The sequence below is a fragment of the Papio anubis genome, chromosome 4 (assembly GCF_008728515.1).
Source record: "Papio anubis isolate 15944 chromosome 4, Panubis1.0, whole genome shotgun sequence".
NCBI lineage: Eukaryota > Metazoa > Chordata > Mammalia > Primates > Cercopithecidae > Papio > Papio anubis.
Window position 1 is genome coordinate 142,698,225 of NC_044979.1, and position 24,408 is coordinate 142,722,632.

At 48.2% G+C, this 24,408-nt stretch overlaps 1 protein-coding gene across 5 annotated transcripts in view; it reads right to left on the reverse strand.

Annotated features, from left to right (window-relative positions):
* MMD2 (monocyte to macrophage differentiation associated 2) overlaps positions 1-24,408 on the reverse strand; it is a 74,691-nt gene that overhangs the window by 19,162 nt on the left and 31,121 nt on the right. For all 5 annotated transcript variants that reach the window (XM_009202547.4, XM_009202545.4, XM_017956574.2 and 2 more), the window contains exons 2-4: positions 12,055-12,136; positions 8,374-8,534; positions 4,035-4,109 (exon numbers count right to left, since the gene is read on the reverse strand). In XM_009202547.4, the coding sequence (XP_009200811.1) occupies positions 4,035-4,109; positions 8,374-8,534; positions 12,055-12,136 (318 nt within the window). The remainder of the gene's footprint in view (positions 1-4,034; positions 4,110-8,373; positions 8,535-12,054; positions 12,137-24,408) is intronic.

Genomic DNA, 24,408 nt, shown 5'->3' on the forward strand with positions numbered 1-24,408 from the left:
ACGTCCGGCTAATTTTGTATTTTTAGTAAAGATGGGGTTTCTCCATGTTGGCCAGGCTGGTCACGAACGCCTGACCTCAGGTGATCCACCCACCTTGGCCTCCCAAATGCTGGGATTACAGGCCTAAGCCTCCGCGCCTGGCCTCCAATCCTTTGTTAATAATTATTTTAAGAGACAGGGTCTTGCTACTTGAGAAGCTGAGGCGGGAGGATTGCTTAAGCCTGGGAGGTCGAAGCTGCAGTGAGCCATGATCACACCACTGCACTCCAGCCTGGGCAACAGAGTGAGACCCTGTCTCAAAAAAAAATTTAAATAATAATTTAAAAATGAAAAATATGAGGAAGATCTGTTTTTACCAACATAGATAGATCTCTAAGCTATATTGTGAGGTATTCGGTAGGTAGGGGGTATGAACCAAGAATGAGATGACTAATACTGTGTGTATGTATAAAGAGAGAACAGTCGGCCAGGCACGGTGGCTCACGCCTGTAATCCCAGCACTTTGGGAGGCCAAGGCGGGCGGATCACGAGGTCAGGAGATTGAGATGATCCTGGCTAACACAGTGAAACCCTGTCTCTACTGAAAATACAAAAACAAAATTAGCCAGGCATGGTGGCGGGTGCCTGTGGTCCCAGCTACTCGGGAGACTGAGGCAGGAGAATGGTGTGAACCCGGGAGGCGGAGTTTGCAGTGAGCCGAGATGGCTCCACTGCGCTCCAGCCTGGGCGACGGAGCGAGACTCCGTCTCAAAAAAAAAAACAAAACAAAAGAGATAACTGTCAATGCACAGAAAAAGATCTGAACCTCGTCCCATGTGGTTTTGTCTGGAAAGGTGTAATTAATAGTGGTGATGATTGCAGAAGAGGGTCCTTTAGGTTTTTTCTGGAATGAATTTCTATTTTTTTTTTTTTTTTTTTTTAAATTGCGTGGCTGTGGTTTCTCCCTTTTCCACCCAGGCTAGAGTGCAGGGGCGTGATCTCAGCTCACTGCAACCTCTGCCTCCCGCGTTCAAGTGATTCTCCTGCCTCAGCAACCAGAGTAACTGGGATTACAGATGCACCACCATGCCTGGCTAATTTTTGTATTTTTAGTAGAGACGGGGTTTCATCATGTTGGCCAGGCTGGTCTCGAACTCCTGACCTCAGGTGATCTGCCCGCCTCGCCCTCCCAAAGTGCTGGGATTACAGGCATGGGCCACCGCACCTGGCCTGGAATGAATTTCTGAAATGAGAATGTGTTACGTACAACTTCTGCCAAAAAAAGTGACCTGCATGGAGTCTGTCATTATAAAGAAGTTAAGTAACACTGAAAAGTTTAAGAGTAAAAAATAATAACCCGTCTCATTACCTAAAATAGCCATCAGTGAACATTATTCGAGATATCCTTCCAAGTAGACCTAAAAATAGGCCACCAGGTAGAAGGATAGGATGGGATGAAGGGAAAGGAGAAACGGTGAGAATTAAGTTATGCACATCATTTTTAATTAGAAGTATTACATTTAATTTTAACTTGACTTTAAAAGAAGAAAATGGACACTTAAAAATTTTGCTGAAATTCAAACAAACGTTTTTTCACCATAAAATTCACTTGGATTCTGAAGTTAAGATAAATTATGTAGCACAAGAAAATTGAATTTTCAGCCGGGCGCAGTGTCTCATGCCTGTAATCCCAGCACTTTGGGAGGCCAAGGCAGGTGGATCACCTGTGGTCAGGAGTTCAAGACCAGCCTGGTCAAAATGGTGAAACCCCATCTCCACTGAAAATACAAAAATTAGTTGGGTGTGGTGGCGGAAGCCTGTAATTCCAGCTACTTGGGAGGCTGAGGCAGGAGAATTGCTTGAACCCGCGAGGCAGAGTTTGCACTGAGCCAAGATCACACCATTGAGTTCCAGCCTGGGCGATGAGAGTGAAACTCCATCTCGGGGGGGGGGGAAAAAGTTGGATTTTTAAAATTACATGTTTCGGGTTCTTGTTTGTTTGTTTTTTTAGAGACAGGGCTCACTCTCCCAGGCTGGAGTGTGGTGGCACAATCATAGCTCACGGCAGCCTCGATTTCCTGGGCTCAAGCGATCCTCCTGTCTCAGCCTCCTGAGTAGCTGGGAACACAGGCACACGCCATCACAAACTAGTTTCTTTCAAACACTATTCATGGATACGGGATTCTTGGACTTCTTTCACGTGTGACAATGGTGCCTATTGTTTTTATGGCTGCATGACAACCCCATTTGATAGTTTATTCCGAAGTCTATCTTTGGGAAATGATTAGAAGTGTTTCCACTGTGTGTCAGCATTAAATGGTGCTGTGGCCACATTCAGAAGCCAGCTTGTTTTTTTCACTTTGCAAATAATTTATTTTTTCAGTCTCAGTGCCTGAAGAATTTGTCTCTTTCTTTCATTTCCATCAGCTTCTCTCTGATTGCTCTAATTTTGGCTTTTTGAAAATGTCTGTATTCTCCCTGATTATGTAAAATCTTCAGTATTTATTTGGTTTTTGGTTTGTTTCTTTTTCCCCTACAAAGAGAGGGAGCTGGGGGTTCTGTTTGTGACAATACGCTCCGATACCAGCACAGGGCCTGGCACAGGGCAGTGCCCAGTCAATCACAGCCGGGGTAAAGGTAAAGAAGAGAGACTCAGGCTGGGCGCAGGGGCTCACACCTGTGATCCCAGCACTTTGGGAAGCCGAGGCAGGCGGATCACCTGAGGTCAGGAGTTTGAGACCACCCTGGCTGACATGGTGAAACCCCATCTCTACTAAAAATACAAAAATTAGCGGGGTGTGGTGGCACATGCCTGTAGTCCCAGCTACTCAGGGGGCTGAGGCAGGAGAATCGTTTGAAACCGGGAGGTGGAGGTTGCATTGAGTCGAGATCACGCCACTACGCCCGGCTGAAAATCCAATTTCCTTGTGCTTTACATAATTTATCTTAACTTCAGAATCCAAGTGAATTTTATGGTGAAAATTCTGGGCAAGAGAACAAGACTCTATCTCAAAAAACATAAACAAAACAAAAAATAAAAACAAAATAAATATATACTTATAAAATGTGGCCACTGCAGTGGCTCATGCCTGTACTCCCAACACTTTAGGAGACGGAGGCAGGAGGATGGCCTGAGGCCAGGAGTTCAGGACCAGTCTGGGCTACATAGTGAGACCCATCTCTACAAAAATAAAAACATTAGCCAAGCATGGTGGCTTGCACCTGCAGTCCCAGCTACTTGGGAGGCTGAGGTGGGAGGATCACTTGAGCCCAGGAGCTAGAGGCTGCAGTGAACTATGATCACAACAGTGCACTCCAGCATAGGCAATAGAGCAAGACCCTGTCTCTAAAAAAAAATTTTTTTAATTTAAAAGCTATATTAAATAAATTAAATATTAAGTAAATATAAATATAAGTATATATGTATGTATATGCATGTGTATGCATGTCTGTCTATTACACATATTTTTATATATGTGCATATATATAGACACATGCATACATATGTACATATTAATATTTGCTTTTCTGGATGGGTGTGGTCGCTCACACCTATAATCCAAACACTCTGGGAGACAGAGGTGGGGAGATCACTGGAGGTTAGGAGTTCAAGACCAGCCTGGCCAACATGGTGAAACACCGTCTCTACCAAAAATACAATAATTAGCTGGGCTTGGTGGCGCACGCCTGTAATCCAGCTACTCAGGAGGCTGAGGCAGGAGAATCGCTTGTACCGGGGAGGCAGAGGTTGCAGTGAACCAAGATCTCGATGCTGCACTCTAGCCTGGGTGACAGAGTAAGATTCTGTCTCAGAATTCTCAGAAAGAAAAAAATGATGTATATATTTGCTTTTTCTGCATAAAATAACTCAAGAAGGACACGCAAGAAAGTGGGTATAAGCAGCTGCTTCCAGGAAGGAGAAAAGTGTGGCGGAAAGCTGTTCACCTAACTCCTCTGTGCCAGGTCAACATATTACTCAGCCAAATAGAAAAATAAATTCAAACAATGAAAAGAAAGGCTGCCAAGCATTTGCTGAGCGGTGGGACAGTACTCACCAGGGTGCGTAGGAAGCCGCTATGAAGAAATAGATGACCATCCGGTCGAACATGTGTAGACAGTGTTCCACCATCCTAGGGTGGCAGAGAAGCTGGCGGTCACAGCCCCTGCACAGAGGGAAGGGCCAGTGCCCCCAGAACTATGCCCTGGGCTGATCGTGCCTGCCTACAGGTTAGCGGGGCTGGGTTCCTCTATCCAGCCAGGACCCCTTGGGCCTCAGAATCCCCATCTGTAAGTGACCAGGGCAGTGGTCTTCAAACCAGGCTCCTTATCATCACCCTAGGGCTGCCTGGAGACACCTTGCCTCGGGGATTCCACTGAGGGCCTTGTGCCCCTGCAAGTAAGGATCGGACATCCTCCTTCACACATTTTTTTTTTTTTTTTTTTTTTTTTTGAGACAAAGTCTCACTCTGTCTCCCAGGCTGGAGTACAGTGGCACGATCTCAGCCCACTGCAACCTCTGCATCCCGGATTCAAGCCATTTTCTTGCCTCAGCCTTCCAAATAGCTGGGATTACAGGCACCTACCACCATTCCCAGCTAGTTTTTGTATTTTTAGTAGAGACGGGGTTTTGCCATGTTGGCCAGGCTGGTCTCGAACTCCTAACCTCCAGTGATCCACCTGCCTTGGCCTTCTAAAGTGCTGGGATTACAAGCGTGAACCACTGCACCCGGCCATCCTCCCATACTTTAATCAGAGCCATTATGCATTTCTGCTTTATATACTGGGTTTTTCCAAAGATTTATAATGGGGAAAGAATTCTGTGGAGAATGTGCAAAAATGGCCAGACGGAGTGGCTCACACCTGTAATTCCAGAGCTTTCAGAGGCTAAGGCAAGAGAATTGCTTGAGCTCAGAAGTTGGAAACCAGCCTGGGCAACATAGTGAGACCTCATCTCCACTAAAAATTAGAAAGATCAGCCAGGCATAAGAGTGCATGCCTGTACGCCTAGTTACTCCAGAGGCTGAGGCAGGAGGATCTCTTGACCCTGGGAGGTTGAGACTACACTGAGCCATGTTTGTGCCACTGCACTCCAGTCTGGGCAACAGAGTTAGATCCAGTCTCAGAAAAAAAAAAAAGAAAAAAAAAAAACACTCCAAAAACTACTAAATTCCGTGCCCCTCAAGACTGTCTGGGAGCTGACATTCTAATGCTGGAAGAACTTAGTGGTTCAGATCCGAGTTCTGGAGCCAGAAGGCCTGGGTTTGAATTCCAGCTCTACTCTTCAGGAGTACATAACCTTGAGCAAGTTACCTATTCGCTCTAGATCTCAGCTTCCTTCTCTGTAAAATACGGAGAATGCCAGCAACCTGACACGGGGCTGTAGGGAGGATTAAATTAGCTAATACTCAGTGCAGTATATAGTAAGTGTTCAATAAATACCAGCTGTTTTGGCCGGGTGTGGTGGCTCATGCCTGTAATCCCAGCACTTAGGGAGGCCATGGTAGGGGATCACCTGAGGTCAGGAGTTTGAGACCAGCCTGGCTAACATGGTGAAACCCTGTTTCTACTAAAAATACAAAATATTAGCTGAGCGTGGTGGTGAGTGCCTGTAATCCCAGCGACTAGGGAAGCTGAGGCAGGAGAATTGCTTGAACCTGGGAGGCAGAGGTTGCAGTGAGTCAAGATCATGCCATTGCACTCCAGCTTGGGCAACAAAAGTGAAACTCTGTCTCAAAATAAATAAATAAATAATAAAAATAAATAAATAACCATTTTTATGATGACCTCACCTTGTATAGTGAGCGATAACCCTCAATACATGGGACTGTCATGGTGCCAACCACCACAGTGGTGCCCAATGAGTCACACCCCTGGTATTCACACACTGGGACTCTCCCCTCCCAAAACAAATAAGGTAAACTCAGGGAACCACTAGGACATTGCAGAAATGATAGTGTATGGTTCCTAAGGCCAGATCATAAAAGACATTACACCTTCTGCCTTGTTCTGTTAAGTTGCTAAGTTTGGGGGAAATAAGCTCCCATGTGGCTGTGAAGACACAGCCACACTACAACCCAGCACTAACTCACCAGCCAAGTGAGGGGGCTTAGACTCTCCAGCCCCAGTCAAGCCATCAGATGACAGCAGCCCCAGCCAACCTCTGACTACAGGAAACACCACGGACTGGAGCCACACAGCTAAAGCTCTCAAATTCCTAACCCCTTGAGGCTTTGAGAGAGAGTAAGTGTTTCTTGTTATTTTAAGCCACAATGCTCTGGCATACTTTGTTACAAAGCAATCACTGACCCGTACAAACTGTGGTTCTGTCTAGCAAAGTGCAGCCCTGAACAAATTTGACAAATGATTGTATGCACGGCTCAACTGCATGTCTTCCTAGAAATTAAAGGGAGTGGCATACAGCTTTATGGGGGGCCTGGATTCCTAGAGTCAGTTTGGGTTGAATGTGGCTGCTATGCAACCTTGAGCAAATAAGGTTTCTTTTCTTTTTCTTTTTCTTTTTCTTTCTTTCTTTCTTTCTTTCTTTCTTTCTTTCTTTCTTTTCCTCCCTTCCTTCCTTCCTTCCTTCCTTCCTTCCTTCCTTCCTTCCTTCCTTCCTTCCTTCCTTCCTTCCTTCCTTTCCTCCTTTCCTCCTTTCCTTCTTTTCCCTTCCTTCCTTCCTTCCTTCCTTCCTTCCTTCCTTCCTTCCTTCCTTCCTTCCTTCAGATTTTCACTCTGTTGCCCAAGTCAGAGTGCAGTGGCACTATCTCAGCTCACTGCAACCTCCACCTACCAGGTTCAAGCAATTCTCGTGCCTCAGCCCCCTGAGTAGCTGGGATTATGGGTGTGTGTCAGACACCGTGCCTCGCTAATTTTTGTATTTTTAGTAGAGACAGGGTTTCACCATGTTGGCCAGGCTGGTTTCAAACTCTTGACCTCAAGTGATCCTTCCACCTCGGCCACCCAAAATGCTGGGATTTCAGGCATAAGCCACCTTGCCTGGCCTCGCTGTAATTTTTTTTTTTTTAATCAAAACTAGCCAAATGCAGTGGCTCACATTTGTAATCCCAGCACTTTGGGAGGCCAAGGAGGGCAGGTCGCCTGAACCTAGGAATTCAAGACCAGCCTGGGCAACATGATGAAACTCCATCTCTACAAGAAATACATAAAATTAGCTAAATGCGGTGGTGCATGCCTGTAGTCCCAGCTACTCAGGAGGCTGAGATAGGAGGATCGCTTGAGCCCTGGAAGTGGAGGTGAACCGAGATGAACCGTTACCATACTCCAGCCTGGGTGACAGAGTGAGACCCTATCTCAAAAAAAATAAAAAATAAATAAATAAATAAAAATCGAAAATGTAAAACTCAGGGATTCTAATGCCTACATTGCAGAATTATTGAAAAGATTAGGGAATGGCACCTGTAGCATGCCTGGAACAAAGCCCAGAGGGGAGCTGGCCCGTCATGACCACCCTGCAGCCAGCAAGGGCTTTTCTCTTGCTCCTCTCAGAAGCGAGCAAACCAAGCCAGGCGTGAAGGCTCATCCCTGAAACCCCAGCACTTTGGGAGGCTGAGGCGGGTGGATCACTAGAGCCCATGAGTTGGAGACCAGCCTGGGCAACATGGTGAAACCTCATCTCTACAAAAAGATACAAAAATTAGCCAGGCATGATGGCACACACCTGTGATCTCAGTGCCTCAGGAAGCTGAGGCAGGAGGATTGCTTGAGCCCTGGAGGTGGAGGCTACAGTGAACCAAGACTCTACCACTGCACTCCAGCCTGGGCAACAGATTGAGACTCTTTCTCAAAAAAAAAAAAAAAAAAAAAAGTTGGCCAGGCACAGTGTTGGCCAGGTGCAGTGGCTCACGCCTGTAATCCCAACACTTTGGGAGGCCAAGGTGGGTGGACTATCTGAGGTCAGGAGTTTGAGACCAGCCTGGCCAACATGGAGAAACTCCATCTCTACCAAAAAAAAAAAATACAAAATTTAGCTGGATGTGGTGGTACACACTGTAGTCTCAGCTACTCAGGAGGCTGAGGCAGGAGAATTGCTTGAACCCAGGAAGCGAAGGTTGCAATGAGCTGAGATAGCACCACTGCACTCCTGCCTGGGCTACAGAGTGAGACTCTATCTCAAAAAAAATAATAATAATAGGTGAGCAAACCAGGCTCCCCTGGGCGAGGTGGTCTGCCCCAAAGAGACCCAACTGCAGCCTGTGTAAGGCAGGGTCTGTGCCTCCTGCAAAGCCAGCCTGTGGGTCACCTACCCCAGCCCCTCCCAGCTCAGCAGAGAATGTCACTAGGCAGACTGGATGTCCTGGTTCACCCCCCGGGCCGCCATGGGTCCCCCTGCCCTGACCCCCTACCCGGCATGGGTCCCCTCTGGGCAGGAGGCACCTGAGGTGGCTCTTCTTCCAGGAGATGGTGTGAAACACGGTGGACACCACGAAGAGGCCACAGAGGCCAAGGCCGTAGATCCAGGCGGAGATGGTCTCCCAGTCATCGTCCGACAGGAAGTAGAGGTTGGAGCTGCCCAGGATGCTGGGGATGATCCAGAACTGGAGGGGCAGGGACGGCGGGGACAGGTGCAGCAGCTGCGCGGCTCAGAGCACGCCTCCTGCCCCTTCCCCGGCTGAGCTGCCCAACGTGGCAGCACTCGTCTCTTGAAATGTGGTCAGTGCCACTGAAGAATGGAATCATTTTATTTTACTTTAATGGATTCAAGTGTAAATTTCCTTCCTTCCTTCCTTCTTTGCTTCCTTCCTTCCTTCCTTTCCTCCCTCCTTCCTTTCCTTTCCTTCCTTCCTTTCATCCTTCCATCCTTCCTTCCTTCCTTCCTCCGTTCTTTCCTTCCTCTCCTTTCCCTTTTCCCCTTTTCTTTCCTTTCCTTTTTTCTTTTCTTTCTCTTTTCCTTTCCTCTTTCTCCTCCCTCCCTCCCTCTCTCCCTCCCTCCCTCCCTCCCTCCCTTACTTCCTTCCTTCCTCCCCCAGGCTAGAGTGCAATGGTACAATCACAGTTCACTGCAGCCTCAACATCCTGGGTTCAAGTGATCCTCCCACCTTGGCCTCCCAAGTAGCTGAGACTACAGGCACACACCACCATAACTGGCCAATTTTTACATTTTTTATAGAGATGGGGTCTGGCTATAATGCCCAGGCTGGTCTTGAACTCCTAACCTCAGGCGATCCTCCCACCTTGGCCTCCAAAGGACTGGGATTATAGGTGTGAGCCACCATTCCCAGCCTCAGGTGTCAATTTCAACAGCCACATGGGGCCAGTGGCTGCCAACCTGGACAGTGCAGGTCTAGATACTTGATTCAAATATCTCAAAGGGGTCCATGTAGGAAACGGTCAAAGACCACGTCCCAGGGAGTGGACGCCCCCACCACACCCCAGCCCCTCTCTGGGACACCACACAGAGAAGTATGATGTGCCACATGTCACACATCATCATCACAGATGTCCTGACCTCATCTGCTTGGACTGCCCTGAAGGAAGAGCCCAGCCCTGAGCAGCACAGGCGCCCAGGTACCATTCAGTTTGTAAACGGGTTTAAATAGTGGATGGTGGCCGGGTGCGGTGGCTCACACCTGCAATCCCAGCACTTTGGGAGGCTGAGGCGGGTGGATCACGAGGTCAGGAGATCGAGACCAGCCTGGCCAATATGGTGAAACCCCGTCTCCACTAAAAAATACAAAAAATTAGCCAGGCATGGTGGCACGCACCTGTAATCCCAGCTACTCAGGAGGCTGAGACAGGAGAATTGCTTGAACCCGGGAGGTGGAGATTGCAGTGAGCTGAGATCGTGCCACTGCACGCCAGCCTGGTGACACAGCAAGACTCCATCTCAAAAAAAAATTTATTTTTAAGTAGTGGATGGTCCACCATGATTCACTGGAGAGAATGGAATCTCCAAATCCTCTGCCTTTATAGGTGCATGGCCTGGCCCTTCCCAGCCCCTCTACTCTGCTTTTCCCTACTCTCCCTCCTGCTCTGCCCCAAGTCACTATGCCTTGGCCTTCCTGGCCTTTGTCCAGTTGTCCCAACACTTTCCTGCCTCAGGGGCTCTGCACATGCTGTTCCCTTGTCCTCAACATGCTGTTCCCTTCACTCTCTGGGAGATTGGCTCCTAGTCATCCTTCAGCAGCTGGTTAATATCACTCTGGTAGGAGCACCTGCCCTGTCCTTTGACTGACGCAGGCCTCTCCTGTTGTCTATAGCACCTGGTGCCCTCTCTCCCTGGCAGCCCCCACATGTTATATGATAGACTTACTTAATCACTATTTCCCCCACACAACACGAGCTGCACAGGGTCACCAGTGCACGGTGGGCACCTAACAAATATATACTGAGGGAGGCAGGTAGGAAGGAAGGAATGCTGGAAGAGCCCTTTTGGGAAGAAGTGGGCAAGTCAGGGCCTGGTGCAGTGGCTCACACCTGCAATGCCAGCACTTTGGGAGGCCAAGGTGGGTGGATCACTTGAGGTCAGGAGTTCGAGACCAGTCTAGCCAACATGACAAAACCCCGTCTCTACTTTAAAAAAAAAAAAAAGCCAGGCGTGGTGGCAGGTGCCTGTATCCCTGCTAGTCAGGAGGCTGAGGCAGGAGAATCACTTAAACCCAGGAGGCAGAGGCTGCTCTGAGCCACGATCACGCCACTGCACTCCAGCTTGGGTGACAGAGAGAGACTCTGTCTCAAAAGAAATAAATAATTTTAAACATTTTTTAAAGAAAAGTAGGCAGTGAGAATTCAGCCCCAACAATGTGCATCCTCCAGGACTCACTGAAAAGCAATCTGTCTGCAAAATCAGCCCAGGTGAGTCCCAAAGGAAGGAGGTGTCCTGCTAGCTTCCCCGACATCCAGGCTGGGTGCCGGATAGGGACAGGTCAACAGCAACGCACCAGAATGGGATGGCTCCTTAATAAGAGGCCATCAGCCACCTACATGTCCATCTGCGCATGACAGACTGAACATCAACAGGGAAGATAGAAGCCTTGCTGTAGGCGATGGAATTATAACTTTAAAAAATCATTTCTGGCCAGGTGTGGTGGTTCATACCTGTAATTCCAGCACTTTGGGGGGCCAAGGCCAGGAGGATCACCTGAGGTCAGGAGTTCAAGACCAGCCTGGCCAACATGGTAAAACCCCACCTCTACTAAAAATACATAAACTAGCTAGGCATGGTGGCTTGTGCCTGTAATTCCAGCCACTCGGGAGGCTGAGGCAGGAGAACTGCTTCAACCCAGGAGGCAGAGGTTGCAGTGAGCCAAGATTGCACCACCACACTCCAGCCTGGGTGACAGAGTAAGACTCTGTCTTAAAAAAAAAAAAAAAAAGAAAGAGAAAAGAAAAACACAAAAAATTAGCCGGGCTTGGTGGCAGGTGCCTGTAGTCCCACCTACTCGGGAGGCTGAGGCAGGAGAATGGCATGAACCCAGGAGGTGGAGATTGCAGTGAGCCGAGATCGTACCACTACACTCCAGCCTGGGGGACAGAGTGAGACTCCGTCTCAAAAAAAAAAGAACTCAGTGTGGTCCTGGCACACACCAAGTTCAAATCAGCACCAGCCACTCCTTTCTATTACACCGGCAGCTCGTCGTGAAAGCCCTGGGCTCAGGCCAAACACACAATAGACCCCGGGGTCGAACAGGTCAAGGTGGGGGGTTTGAGAATTAATTATCAAAGGTGGGGTTACAGGTGCCTGCCACCATGTCCAACTAATTTTTGCATTTTTAGTAGAGATGCGGTTTCACCATGTTGGCCATGCTGGTCTCAAACTCCTGACCTCAGGTGATCTGCCCGCCTCAGGCTTCACAAAGTACTGGGATTACAGGCGTGAGCCACCATGCCCGGCCCCATCAAAGGTTCTTAGAGCAAGACAGAGGCACGCCCAGCACTGCAGCCCAATTTACCCCAGTGGCCTTCCCTCGAGACGCACTCACTCTTCTGAGGGCCTGAGGGCCACAGAAGACGCGAGGAATGGGCCACTTGGGACATACGTGAAGGAGTTGCCTTCCCCCACCCCCCTCCCTGGAAGTGTCCCCATCTCAGCCCTGAACCCCCCAAAAGCCAACTCACAGCATGGGTGGCACAGTTGGCCGCATGTTCATACTCTGTGGGCTGGTACCTCTTGTGGGCAGGGACTCGGTGGTTCATGAACCTGGAAGGAGAGGGAGAGTTCCAGAGGGAGAATTCCAGGAAGCTCTGCTGGGGAAGAGGTGCCATCTGAATTCCCAGGAAGCCTGAAGACCTCACTTCCTACCGGTAGGAAAAGAAGAGCGCTCCTCCATTTTCCTATCCCCCCTCCTCTTCCCTTCCCTCCCTCACTCTTTCTGATCATTAAATGGTTTTGGGTTACCCAATATTTTGTGCCTAATCCCCAGTGGGGTGTTTGTTACAAAATTTTGCTAAATGCTAAATGTGGCATTCTCTTCGTTTACTTTTTTTTGAGACAGAGTCTCACTTTGTCAAAAGACTGGAGTGTAGTAGCGTGATCTCGGCTCACTGCAACCTCTGCCTCCCGAGATCAAGCAATTCTCTTGCCTCAGCTTCCTGAGTAGCTGGGTGTGTGCCACCAAGCCTGGATAATTCTTGTATTTTTAGTAGAGATGGGGTTTCACCATGTTGGGCTGGTCTCGAACTCCTGACCTCAGGTGATCCGCCCACCTCAGCCTCCCAATGTGCTGGGATTACAGGTGTGAGCCACCATGCCTGGCCTTTTTTTTTTTTTTTTTTTTTTTTTTTTACATAGGGTCTCACTCTGTCACTCAGGCTGCAGTGCAGTGGTGCAATCATGGCTCACTGCTGCCTCCACCTCCTGGGCTCAAGCGATCCTCCCGTCTCAGCCTCCTGAGATGCTGGGACTACAGGCACAATCTACCATGCCCAGCTACATTTTTTTTGTATTTTTTATAGAGACAGGGTTTCATCATGTTGCCCAGGCTGGTCTCGAACTCCTGGGCTCAAGCGATCCTCCCACCTTGGCTTTCCCAAAGGGCTGAGATTACAGACGTGAGCCACTGCTTCTGGCCTCATTTCCTGTTTTTTATTTTCTCTAAGTACAACTTACGAACAATATAGCTCTGCAAGGGGTCAGCTCGAAGGATTTTTACAGATGCATAGACCCACACAACCACCATCCAGGAAGAGCTACGGCTCACTTCTCACCCCCAAGAAAGTGCCCAGTGCCCCCTCCCATGGGTACATTTTCCCCAGGGAAACCACCCTCTGCCGTTGTCATCTTGGATTTGTTTCCCCTGTTCTTGAACTTGCTCAATGAACTCATACAGAACACGCTGTTTTGTGTCTCGCTTCTTTTGCTTAATGTGATTTTTGTGAGATTCATCCACATTTTAGGGTACAGCAACTGGTAGTTTTCATGGCTGTATCATATTCCACTGGGTGAACAGACCACAAGTGACTTATCCAGCCCACTGCAGGGGGACACTCCTGTTTGGGGACATTATGGATAACTCGGCCCATGAACATTTTTATGCACACGTTTTGGTGAACACACGCACTTATTTCTGCTGGGCTCAGGTGAAATTGCTACATGACTTTATCTTAAAAATAAACATTTCTGGCCAGGTGTGGTGACTCACGCCTGTAATCCCAGCACTTTAGGAGGCCAAGGTGGGCAAATCACTTTAGGCCAGGAGTTCGAGACCAGCTTCATTAACACGGTGAAACACCATCTCTACTAAAAATACAAAAATTAGCTGGAAGTGGTGGCATGTGCCTATAATCCCAGATACTTGGGAGGCTGAGGCAGGAGAATCACTTGAGGGAGGTGAGGGTTGCAGTGAGCCGAGATCATACCATTGCACTCCAACCTGGGCGACAGAGTAAGACTCCATTTCAAAAAAAAATGTTAGCCGGGCGTGGTGCCACAGGCCTGTAATCCCAGCTACTTGGGAGGCTGAGGCAGGAGAATCATTTGAACCTGGGAGACGGAAGTTGCAGTGAGCCGAGATCGTGCCACTGCATTCCAGCCTGGGTGACAGAGACAGAGTCTTTCTCAAAAAACAAAACAAATCAAACAAACAAAACAAAAATTTCTATGTTTTGTGTGTCTTTTTAGAATCTTCAGAGCGTTATCACCTCTGTTTAATCCTCACTGGAGCACCATGTGGAGCTATTGGCCATTTTACAGATGGAGAAGCTACAGGGCAGGGAGATGAGGGAAGGAGATCACAGGACGGGAAGGGGCTCAACCCAGCCCTGGTTGACTCCAACGTCTGGTTATGCCTTGACACAAGTCTGTGCTGGGGGACTTAGGTCAGGATGGGAAGACAGACGAGGGTTGGCTGGAAAGGAAAGAGGCATCCAAGAGCTGGTGGTAAGGTCTGCACACACCTGGCCGTCAGACCAGCAGCCAGGACCACAGCAGCGTGCATGTCTTTGGCCACAGAGGCTCGGAATCAGCTCACCTGAACGTTGCCAAGCAGCAGCCACCCAATGGGTTAAATTCCACTAAACACACCAAAAACCTTCCCCCCATGTCTGATGGTTACTTTGTAGACTGCCCCCCAAACAAACGAGTGTATGGTTCAGAACAAATGACTCCATGCAGTATATATGGGGCACTAAGCATTTATTGGGCACTTTCTGTATGCTGGTGTCACACCAGGAGGTCATGGAGCATTTATTCAGCATCTCCTGTGTGCTGGCTCCATGCTGTAAAGACCCTGGAACATTCGTTGAGCACCTTCTGTGTGCTGGCTCCATGCTAAGTATAGTTCATGGAGCATTTATTAAGCATCTTTTGTGTGCTGGCTCCATGCTAAATACAGCTCATGGAGCATTTATTCAGCACCTCCTGTGTGCTGGATCCAGGTCAAGTACAGTTATGGAGCATTCATTGAGCACCTTCCATATGCTGGCCTTATGCTAAGTACAGCTTATGGAGCACTTATTAAGCACCTTGTGTGTTGGCTCCATGCTAACTATAGTTCATGAAGCACTTAATAACCACCTTTGGTGTGCTGGCTCCATGCTAAGTATAGTTCATGAAGCATCTATTAAGTACCTTTTGTGTGCTGGCTCCATGCTAAGTGCAGCTCATGGAGCATTTATTCAGCACCTCCTGTGTGCTGGCTCCAGGCTAGTAAAGACCCTGGAACATTCGTTGAACACCTTCTGTGTGCTGGCTCCGTGTTAAGTACAGTTCATGGAGCATTTATTAAGCATCTTTTGTGTGCTGGCTCCATGCTAAATACAGCTCATGGTGCATTTGTTAAGCACCTTCTGTACGCTGGATCCAGGTTAAGTACAGTTATGGAGCATTCATTGAGCACCTTCTGTACGCTGGCCTCATGCTAAGTACAGCTCATGGAGCACTTATTAGGCATCTTCTGTGTGCTGACTCCATGCTAAGTATAGTTCATGAAGCATTTATTAAGCACCTTCTGTGTGCTGGCTGCATGATAAATGCAGCTCATGGAGCATTTATTAAGCACCTTCTGTGTGCTGGCTCCATGCTAAGTGTAGTTCATGAAGCATTTATTAAGCACCTTCTGTGTACTGGCTCCATGCTAAGTACAGCTCATGGAGCATTTATTAAGCACCTTTGATGTGCTGGCTCCATGCTAAGTATAGTTCATGAAGCATTTATTAAGCACCTTCTGTGTGCTGGCTCCATGCTAGTACAGACCCTGGGGCATTGATTGAGCACCTTCTGTGTGCTAGCTCTATGCTAGCATAGTTCAGGGTTCATTTATGAAGCACATTGTGTATGCTGGCTTCATGTATGCTGGTGAGGGCAGTGCAGGAGTGAAAGCTGGGCAGGGAAGTCTGCCAGGCACTGACACTCTGATTTGCCCTGGGACACTTGGTGCCTGGGTGAATCCAAGGGTCCAACGGTCCAGGTGACTGCTGTCTGCCTGCATCCAGCTGGGACTCCATGGTCACGTGATTCCACAGTCAGTCAAGTGACTTCAACACCAGGGTCACACTGAGCCCATTCGACAGTTGAGAAAACTAAGACCCCTGGGGCCAGGCTTCTGCACCAAGCTAAAGAGACACCAACATCCCATCTCCCATGGCCTCAGCACCCTTGCAGGGGCAGACTGAAAACTGGAATTATAGTCACAGAGAACATGGAGGACCCACCCTGGGGACCCCATTGAAGCCTCCCCAGGAGCCCAGAACATGCCACCCATCCACCCACCTTCCTCAAGGTGGGCCAGGAAGCTGCCTGTGGCCAAGACTGGCTTATGTTTGGTTTTTTCTTTTGTTTTGTTTTCTGTTTTTTTGAGATGGAGTCTCTTTTTCTTGAGATGGAGTCTTGGTCTGTTGCCCAGGTTGGAGTGCAATGGCACTGTCTCAGCTCACTGCAACCTCTGCCTCCCGGGTTCAAGCGATTCTCCTGCCTCAGCCTCCCTAGTAGCTGGAACTACAGGCACGTGCCACCACACTCGGCTAATTTTTGTATTTTTAGTAGAGACGGGGTTTCACTATGTTGGCCAGGTTGGTCTTAAACTCCTGACCTCATGATCTGCCTGCCTCAGCCTCCCAAAGTGCTGGGATTACAGGCGTGAACAACTGCACCCCGCCAGGATTAGCTTATTAACTAATAAGTAATAACAACAAAAATAGTGATATGGGTTGAACCGTGTCATCCCAGCATTCAAGTGTTGAAGCCCTAATTCCCAGTATTGAGAAGGGGACCTCATTTGGGAACAGGATTGGAGCAGATTTCATTAGTTAAGATGAGGCCAGGGTTGGGTGTGGTGGCTCACGCCTGTAATCCCAGCACTTTGGAAGGCCGAGGCAGGCAGATCATGAGGTCAGCAGATCGAGAGCATCCTGGCTAACACGGTGAAACCCCATCTCTATTAAAAATACAAAAACTTAGCCGGGCATGGTGGCGGGTGCCTGTAGTCCCAGCTACTTAGGAGGCTGAGGCAGGAGAATGGCATGAACCCGTGAGGCAGAGGTTGCAGTGAGCCGAGATTGCGCCACTGCACTCCAACCTGGGCAATAGAGTGAGACTCAATCTCGGAAAAAAAAAAAAAAAAAATGAGGCCAGACTGCATTAGGGTGGGCCCCCATCCAATATGAGTAGGGTTCCCTAAGAAGACGAAACAGGCCGGCCATGGTGGCTCACACCTGTAATCCCAGCACTTTGGGAAGCAGAGGCAGGTAGATCACCTGAGGTCAGGAGTTCAAGACCAGCCTGGCCAACATGGCAAAATCCCATCTCTACTAAAAAATAAAAATAAAAAAATTAGCAAGGCATACTGATGGGTAACTGTAATCCCAGCTACTCGGGAGGCTGAGGCAGGAGAATCACTTCAACCTGGGAGGCAGAGGTTGTGCTGAGCCAAGATCGCGCCACTGCACTCCAGCCTGGGCAACAAGAGCGAGACTCCATCTCCAAAAAAAAAGACGAAAGAGACACAGAGAGGACAACGTCAAATGAAGACAGAGACACACGGGGAGGACAGCCATGTGATGTTGGAAGCAGAAATTATGGCAATGCGAAGAAATATCTGCTGTTGTAAGCCGCTGGTGTGTGATCACCTGTGATTTCAGCCCTCAGACACAAACAAGCATATCGTGCTTGTTTTATTCTTTATTTTTAGTTATTTTTAAATGAGACTGAGTCTTGCTCTATCACCCAGGCTGGAGTGCAGTGGCACCATCTCGGTTGATTGCAAACTCTGCCTCCTGGGTTCAAGCGATTCTCCTGCCTCAGATCCTGAGTAGCTGGGATTACAGGCGCCTGCCACCACACCCGGCTATTTTTTGTATTTTTAGTAGAGATGGGATTTCACCATGTTGGCCAGGCTGTTCTCGAACTCCTGACCTCAAGTGATCCACCTGTCTCGGGTTCCTAAAGTGCTGGGATTACAGGCGTGAGCCACCGCGCCCAGGCCTTTGCTGTTGGTTTTTGTTGTTGTTTTTTGAGAAAGGGTCTTGCTCTGTGGCCCCACTGTCATAGCTCACTGTAGCCTTGACCTCCTGGGCTCAAGCCCAGCCTCCCGAGTAGCTGGGATTACAGGCGCACACCACCACACCCGGCTAACTTTTTTTTTTTTTTTTAATTTTTATTTTTGTAGAAGTGAAGTCTCACTATGCTTTCCAGGCTGGTCTCAAACTCCTGACCTCAGTTAATCCTCCCACCTCAGCCTCCCAAAGTATTGGGATTACAGGCATGAGCCACTGCGCCTGGCCTCTTTACCTTTTTCTTTTGAAACAGAGTCTCACTCTGTCACCCAGGCTGGAGTGCAGTGGTGTGATCACAGCTCACTGCAAGCTTGAACTTCTGGGTTCTAGGGATCCTCCCTCCTCAGGCGCACTCCACCATGCCCAGCTAACATTTTTTAATTTTCATAGAGATAGAGTCTCACTATGTTGCTCAGGCTGGTCTCAAACTCCTGGGCTCAAGCAATCCTCCTGCCTCAGCCTCTTGAGTAACTGGGATTACAGGTGCATGCCACCACACCCAGCTAATTTTTAAATTTTTTGTAGACACTGGGTCTTGCTCTGTTGTCCAGCCTGGTCTCAAACTCCTGACCTCAAACAATCGTCCTCCCTTGGCCTCCCAAAGTGCTGGGATTATAGGCATGAGCCACCATGCCAGGCCTCACAGTACTCATTTAGAGAGACTCTGCCCAAAAGCCCTCCAGGAGGCCGGGCCAATTTATGCTTCCCACCAACTGGGCAGGGAGTCCGGAGACCAGCTGTGAGGGTGCGGCTTGCACCGGCCTCCAAGGTGGGAAACCTATTCTCCCCCTGAGGTCTCCCCCTCTACCTGCCACCAGGTGCAGGTCTGCAGCCCTGGCTCCCCCTGCTCCTGTAACAAACACCAGGAAACCACCAAGGGTGCCAGCCACATGGGTCCCAGGGTGATGTCACGGTTGCCGTGGTGACCTGGGACGGACAGTTATTTATTTATTTCTGAGTTCCACAAGACTCTCCTTGTCTCTCAGTCACTGTGACCATTGAATGCTGGCAGCGAGGAGAGAGGGAGGCCCGGAGACAGGGCCGTGGGCAAACGACCAAGAAACAGCGTTCCCACCACCCTGAAGACCCGAGTACTTTCCCTTTAGCTCCCTGCAACCTCATTTCTTTCCTCCCTAAACCTCTAGTCAGGCATTTTAAGAAAAAGTGAATTCATATTTTCACTTCCATTCTAATTTACATAAAGTAAAATTTCCTCTTTTTTTGCTATAGTTTTGTGAGTTTTGACAAATGCGGAGAGTCCTATAACCACCACCGCCACCATCAAGATGAATAACAGATCCACCATCCCCCAGAATTCTCTCCTGCCCTCCTCTTTGCACCTGAAACCTCTGCCCAGCATCAGCCCGGCAGCCAAGACCCTGCCCCCTGTCCTCTGTGCTTTTTTTTGTTTTGTTTTGTTTTGAGATGGAGTTTTGCTATCACCCAGGCTGAAGTGCAGTGGCACAATCTCAGCTCACTGCAGCCTCTACCTCTCGGGTTCAGGTGATTCTCCTGCCTCAGCCTCCTGAGTATGTGGGATTACAGGCATGTGCCACCACCCCTGTCTAATTTTTGTATTTTTAGTAGAAATGGGAGGGGTCTCCCCATGTTGGCCAGGCTGATCTTGAACTCCCAACCTCTGGTGATCCACCTGCCTCAGCCTCCCAAAGCACTGGGATTACTGGCGTGAGCCACTGGGTCTGGCCTCTGTGCTTTGCCTTTTCCAGAATGTCACATACGCAGAGTCACACAGTAGTTGTACAACTTTTTTTTTTTTTTATGTTTACAGAGAATCTGTTGTATAAAGTCGAAAGTGCATTCTTAGGTGAAAAGAAACTGTACACTGAATGCCAAAGAGGGATTTACTTATCTTCTCTTAAACCGTATTGTGGTCAGGCGCAGTAGCTCACGCCTATAATCCCAGCGCTTTGGGAGGCCAAGGCGAGAGGATCATTTGAGACCAGCTTTGGCAACATAGCAAGACCCGATCTCTACAAATATTAAAAAATGGCCTCGGTGTGGTGGCATGTGCCTGTTGTGCCAACTACTTGGGAGGCCGAGGCAAGAGGATCACTTGAGCCCAGGAGGTCAAGGCTGCAATGAGCCAAGATCATGCCACTGCACTCCAGCCTGGGTGACAGAGCATGATCGTCTCAAAATAAAACAAAATGTATTGAAGGTAAATTTGTTTTATACTAAAAGAAAATGGCTCCTCCTAAATGTAACATTATCTTTCCTGGTAATTTTTCTCGATTCTCCCATCTCTGTTTTTGCTCCTGCCTCCCCTTTGCAGTCTGGCTTTGTTGTTCAGCAGGGAGCATCTGAGATTCTTCTCTGGTATTGCACGTCGCTTCCTTTTTACTGCTGAGCAGTATTGCTTCTCATGGACAAACCAGAGTTTTTTCATCCATTCTCCAGTTGAGGGGTAATAAATGCATTTTTTTTTTTTTTTTTAGATAGGGTCTATCACCCTGGCTGGAGTGCAGTGGTGCCATCATAGCTCACTGCAGCCTCGCACTACGGGGTCCAATCATTCCTCCTGCCTCAGCCTCCCAAGTAGCTGAGACCACAGGTACACACCACCATGCCTGGCTAATTGTTAAATTTTTTGTAGAGATAGGCTCTTGATATGTTGCCCAGACTGTTCTCAAACTCCTGGACTCAAGTGATCCTCTGGCCTCAGCCTCCCAAAGTATTGGGATTACAGGCATGAGACACCGTGCCCAGCCACAATGCCTTTTTTTTTTTTTTTTTTTTTTGAGACAGTCTCGTAGGCTGGAGTGCAGTGGCGCAATCTCAGCTCACTGCAACTTCTCCCTCCTGGGTTCAAGCAATTCTCCTCCTTCAGCCTCCCAGGTAGCTGGGATTACAGGCATCCGCCACCACGTCCAGCTATTTTTTGAATTTTGAGTACATACGAGGTTTTGGCATGTTGGCCAGGCTGGTCTCAAACTGCTGACCTCAAGTGATCTGCCCACCTCGGCCTCCCAAAGTGCTGGGATTACAGGCATGAGCCACTATGCCCAGGCCACAATGCTTATATTTCTTCCACCACCACACTCGACTAATTTTTTTTTATTTTTAGCAGAGACGGGGTTTTGCCATGTTGCCAAGGCTGGTCTCAAACTGCTGGCCTCAAGCGATCCTCCTGCCTCTGATTCCCAAAGTGCTGGGATTACAGGTGTGAGCCACTGGGACTGGTCTGGATGCATTTTTAACAAGTGAAATGGATAGATAAAATTAAGACTGTTAGAACAGAGCTGGCAGTCAGAGAGGCAGCCTTGACTGTGGGAAAATTGTCTTGAAAAAGCCGACGTTTCTAGCAGGCCATGGCTGGTTAAACTAAAGGAGGGAAGTGGCCTTTTCTTCCTCCTCCCTGGAGAACAGAATCTTCATTTTGTAGCCAACCCTTACTGCTTAGCTGAGCACACGGCCATGGCTTGGTGGAGGACTCCCAAACCAAGCCAGGACCCAGAGCCAGATGCTGTCAGGAGACGAGGAGAGAATGATGAATTCTCACCCTGAACTTGAGTATGTACAGGCTTTGGAGCTTGGCACTGTTGGGCAGAAAATGCCTGCATGGGCAGTTAACCGCTGTGTGAACTAGGAAAAATTACTTAACGTCTCTGGGCTGCAGCTTCCGGGTATGTAAAAGGGAATGATATTACCTAGCCTGCAGGTGTCATAAAGAATATAGTTTAAGGCCGAGCACGGTGGCTCACGCCTGTGATTCCAGCACTTGGAAAGGCTGAGGCGGGCGGATAACCTAAGGTCAGGAGTTCAAAGCCAGCCTGGCCCACATGGTGAAACCCCGTCTCTACTAAAAATACAAAAATTAGCCAGGTGTGGTGGTGCATGCCTGTAACTCCAGGTCCTCGGGAGGCTGAGGCAGGAGAATCTCTTGAACCCGGGAGGCGGAGGTTGCACGGAGCTGACATCGCGCCACCATACTCCAGCCTAGGAGACAGAGCAAGACTCTGTCTCAAAAAAAGAAAAAAGAAAAAAAAAATTAGCTATACGTGGTGTTTGCATGACTGTAGTTCCAGCTACTTGAGAGGGTGAGGTGGGAGGATCACATGAGCCAGGAGGTCGAGGCTGCAGTGAGCTATGATCGTGCCACTGCACTCCAGCCTGGGCCACAGAGTGAGACCCTGTCTCAAAAAATAATAATAAAATACTGACAACTGGGCTCCACACCCAGAGATTTCAGTTTATTCCATCTGGGGTAAAGCCTGGATACTGGCATGTTTAGAAGTTTATTTATTTATTTATTTATTTTTATTAGCATTTAAAAAATGGGCAGAGACAGTGAGACCTCATTTCCACAAAAAAATCAAAAAATTAGTCGGACGTGGTGGCATGCGTCTATACTCCCAACTACTCAGGAGGCTGAGGTGGGAGGATCACTAGAGCGCAGAGAGGCTGAGGCTGCAGTGAGTCATGATTGAGCCACTGCACTCCAGCCTGAATAACAGAGCGAGACCCCGCCTCAAAAAAAAAAAATCAAAAAAATTGTATATGTTAATGGTGCTATACCATGAGGCACTGTGGAATGGCTCCAATATTAATTTCTTGCTTTGGACCCTGTAGTTGAGTTACATAAGATCTTCCACTAGGGGAACTAGAGAAAGGATACTCAGGATCTTTCTACCATTTTTGCAACTACCTGTGCATTTATAATTATTTCAAAATAAAAAGTTTTTGGCCAGGCACGATGGCTCATGCCTGCAATCCCAGCACTTTGGGAGGCCGAAGCAAGCAGATCACCTGAGGTCAGGAGTTCGAGACCAGCCTGGTCAATATTGAGAAACCCCATCTCTACTAAAAATATAAAAACTAGCCAGGCTTGGTGGTGCGCACCTGTAATCCCAGCTACTCGGGAAGCTGAGGCAGGAAAATCACTTGAACCTGGGAGGCAGGGGTTGCCATGAGCTGAGATCGTGCCACTGCACTCCAGTCTGGGTGACAAGAATGAAACTCTGTCTCAAAAAAACAGGAAAAAATAATTTAAAGTGTAACCACATACAATGCCAAGATGCTCATCAAAATCAAATGAAAAAAACCAAGTAATAAAATTATATACACAACATGATTTCATTAGTGTAAAACACACACACCCCAACATTTTAGAAACATAAATGCATAGAAATAGACTTGAAAGAAAACAGGGAGATCGGTGAGTTTGGGGGTGCTGGTCACAGAAGACTTTGCCCCCCTCCCTTATTCTTTAATTTTTAGGATTGGGTGGGAGATAAAGAGTCTTTCATTTGACTTGTGTTGTTTGAATCTTTATAAGATTGTATTCACATTTTACTCATGTAACTACAACGAAAGTGTTATGTTTATTTCATTATTAATTTGTTTTGCAGAGATGGGGTTTCACTGTGTTGCACAGGCTGGTTGTGAACTCATGGGCTAAAGCAATCCTCCTGCCTCAGCCTTCCAAAGAGCTGGAATTGCAGGCATGGGCCATCACACCCAGCCTAAAAAATGCTAAAATTATACATGAAATGTTTGCCATAGAATATTTTACCTTATTTTATTTTTATTTTTATTGTTTTGAGACAAAGTCTCAGTCTGTTACCCAGGCTGGAGTGCAACGGCACGATCTCAGCTCACTGCAACTTCTGCCTCCCAGGTTCAAGCAATTCTCCTCCCTCAGCCTCCCAAGTAGCTGGGATGACAGGTGCTTACTACAACACCCAGCTAATTTTTTATATTTTTAGTAGAAATGGGGTTTCACCGTGTTGGTCAGGATGGTCTCAAACTCCTGACCTCAAGTGCTCCACCTGCCTCGGCCTCCCAAAGTGCTGGAATTACAGGCGTGAACCACCATGCCCAGCCCACATAGTCTTTAAAGGGTGTCTTAATCCATCTTCTGCTGGAATACCTGAGACTGGGTAATTTATAAAGAAACTATTATAGGCCGGGCGTGGTGGCTCATGCCTGTAATCCAGCACTTTGGGAGGCTGAGGCGGGTGGATCACCTGAGGTCAGGGGTTCAAGACCAGCCTGGCCAACATGGCGAAATCCCATCTCTACTAAAAATAAAAAAATTAGCCAGGCACAGTGGTGTGCACCTGTAATCTCAGCTACTTGAGAGGCTGAGGCAGGAGAATCACTTGAACCTGGGAGGTGGAGGTTGCAGTGAGCTGAGATCGCACTGCTGCGCTCCAGCTGGGCAACAGAGAGAGAAGAAAGAAAGAAAAAGAAAAAGGAAGAAAAGAAAGAGGAAGGAAGGAAGGAAGGAAGGAAGGAAGGAAGGAAGGAAGGAAGGAAGGAAGGAAGGAAGGAAGGAAATTATAAATTATAAAATACTTTTTGCTGTTTTGTTTTTTAGAGAAAATAATGACAGGTTCTCACCCTGTCATGCACGCTGAAATGCACTGGCACAATCATAGCTTGTTGCAGGCTCCAATTCCTGGGTTCAAGCGATGTTCCTGCCTCTGCTTCCCAAGTAACTGGGACTATAGGCATGCACCA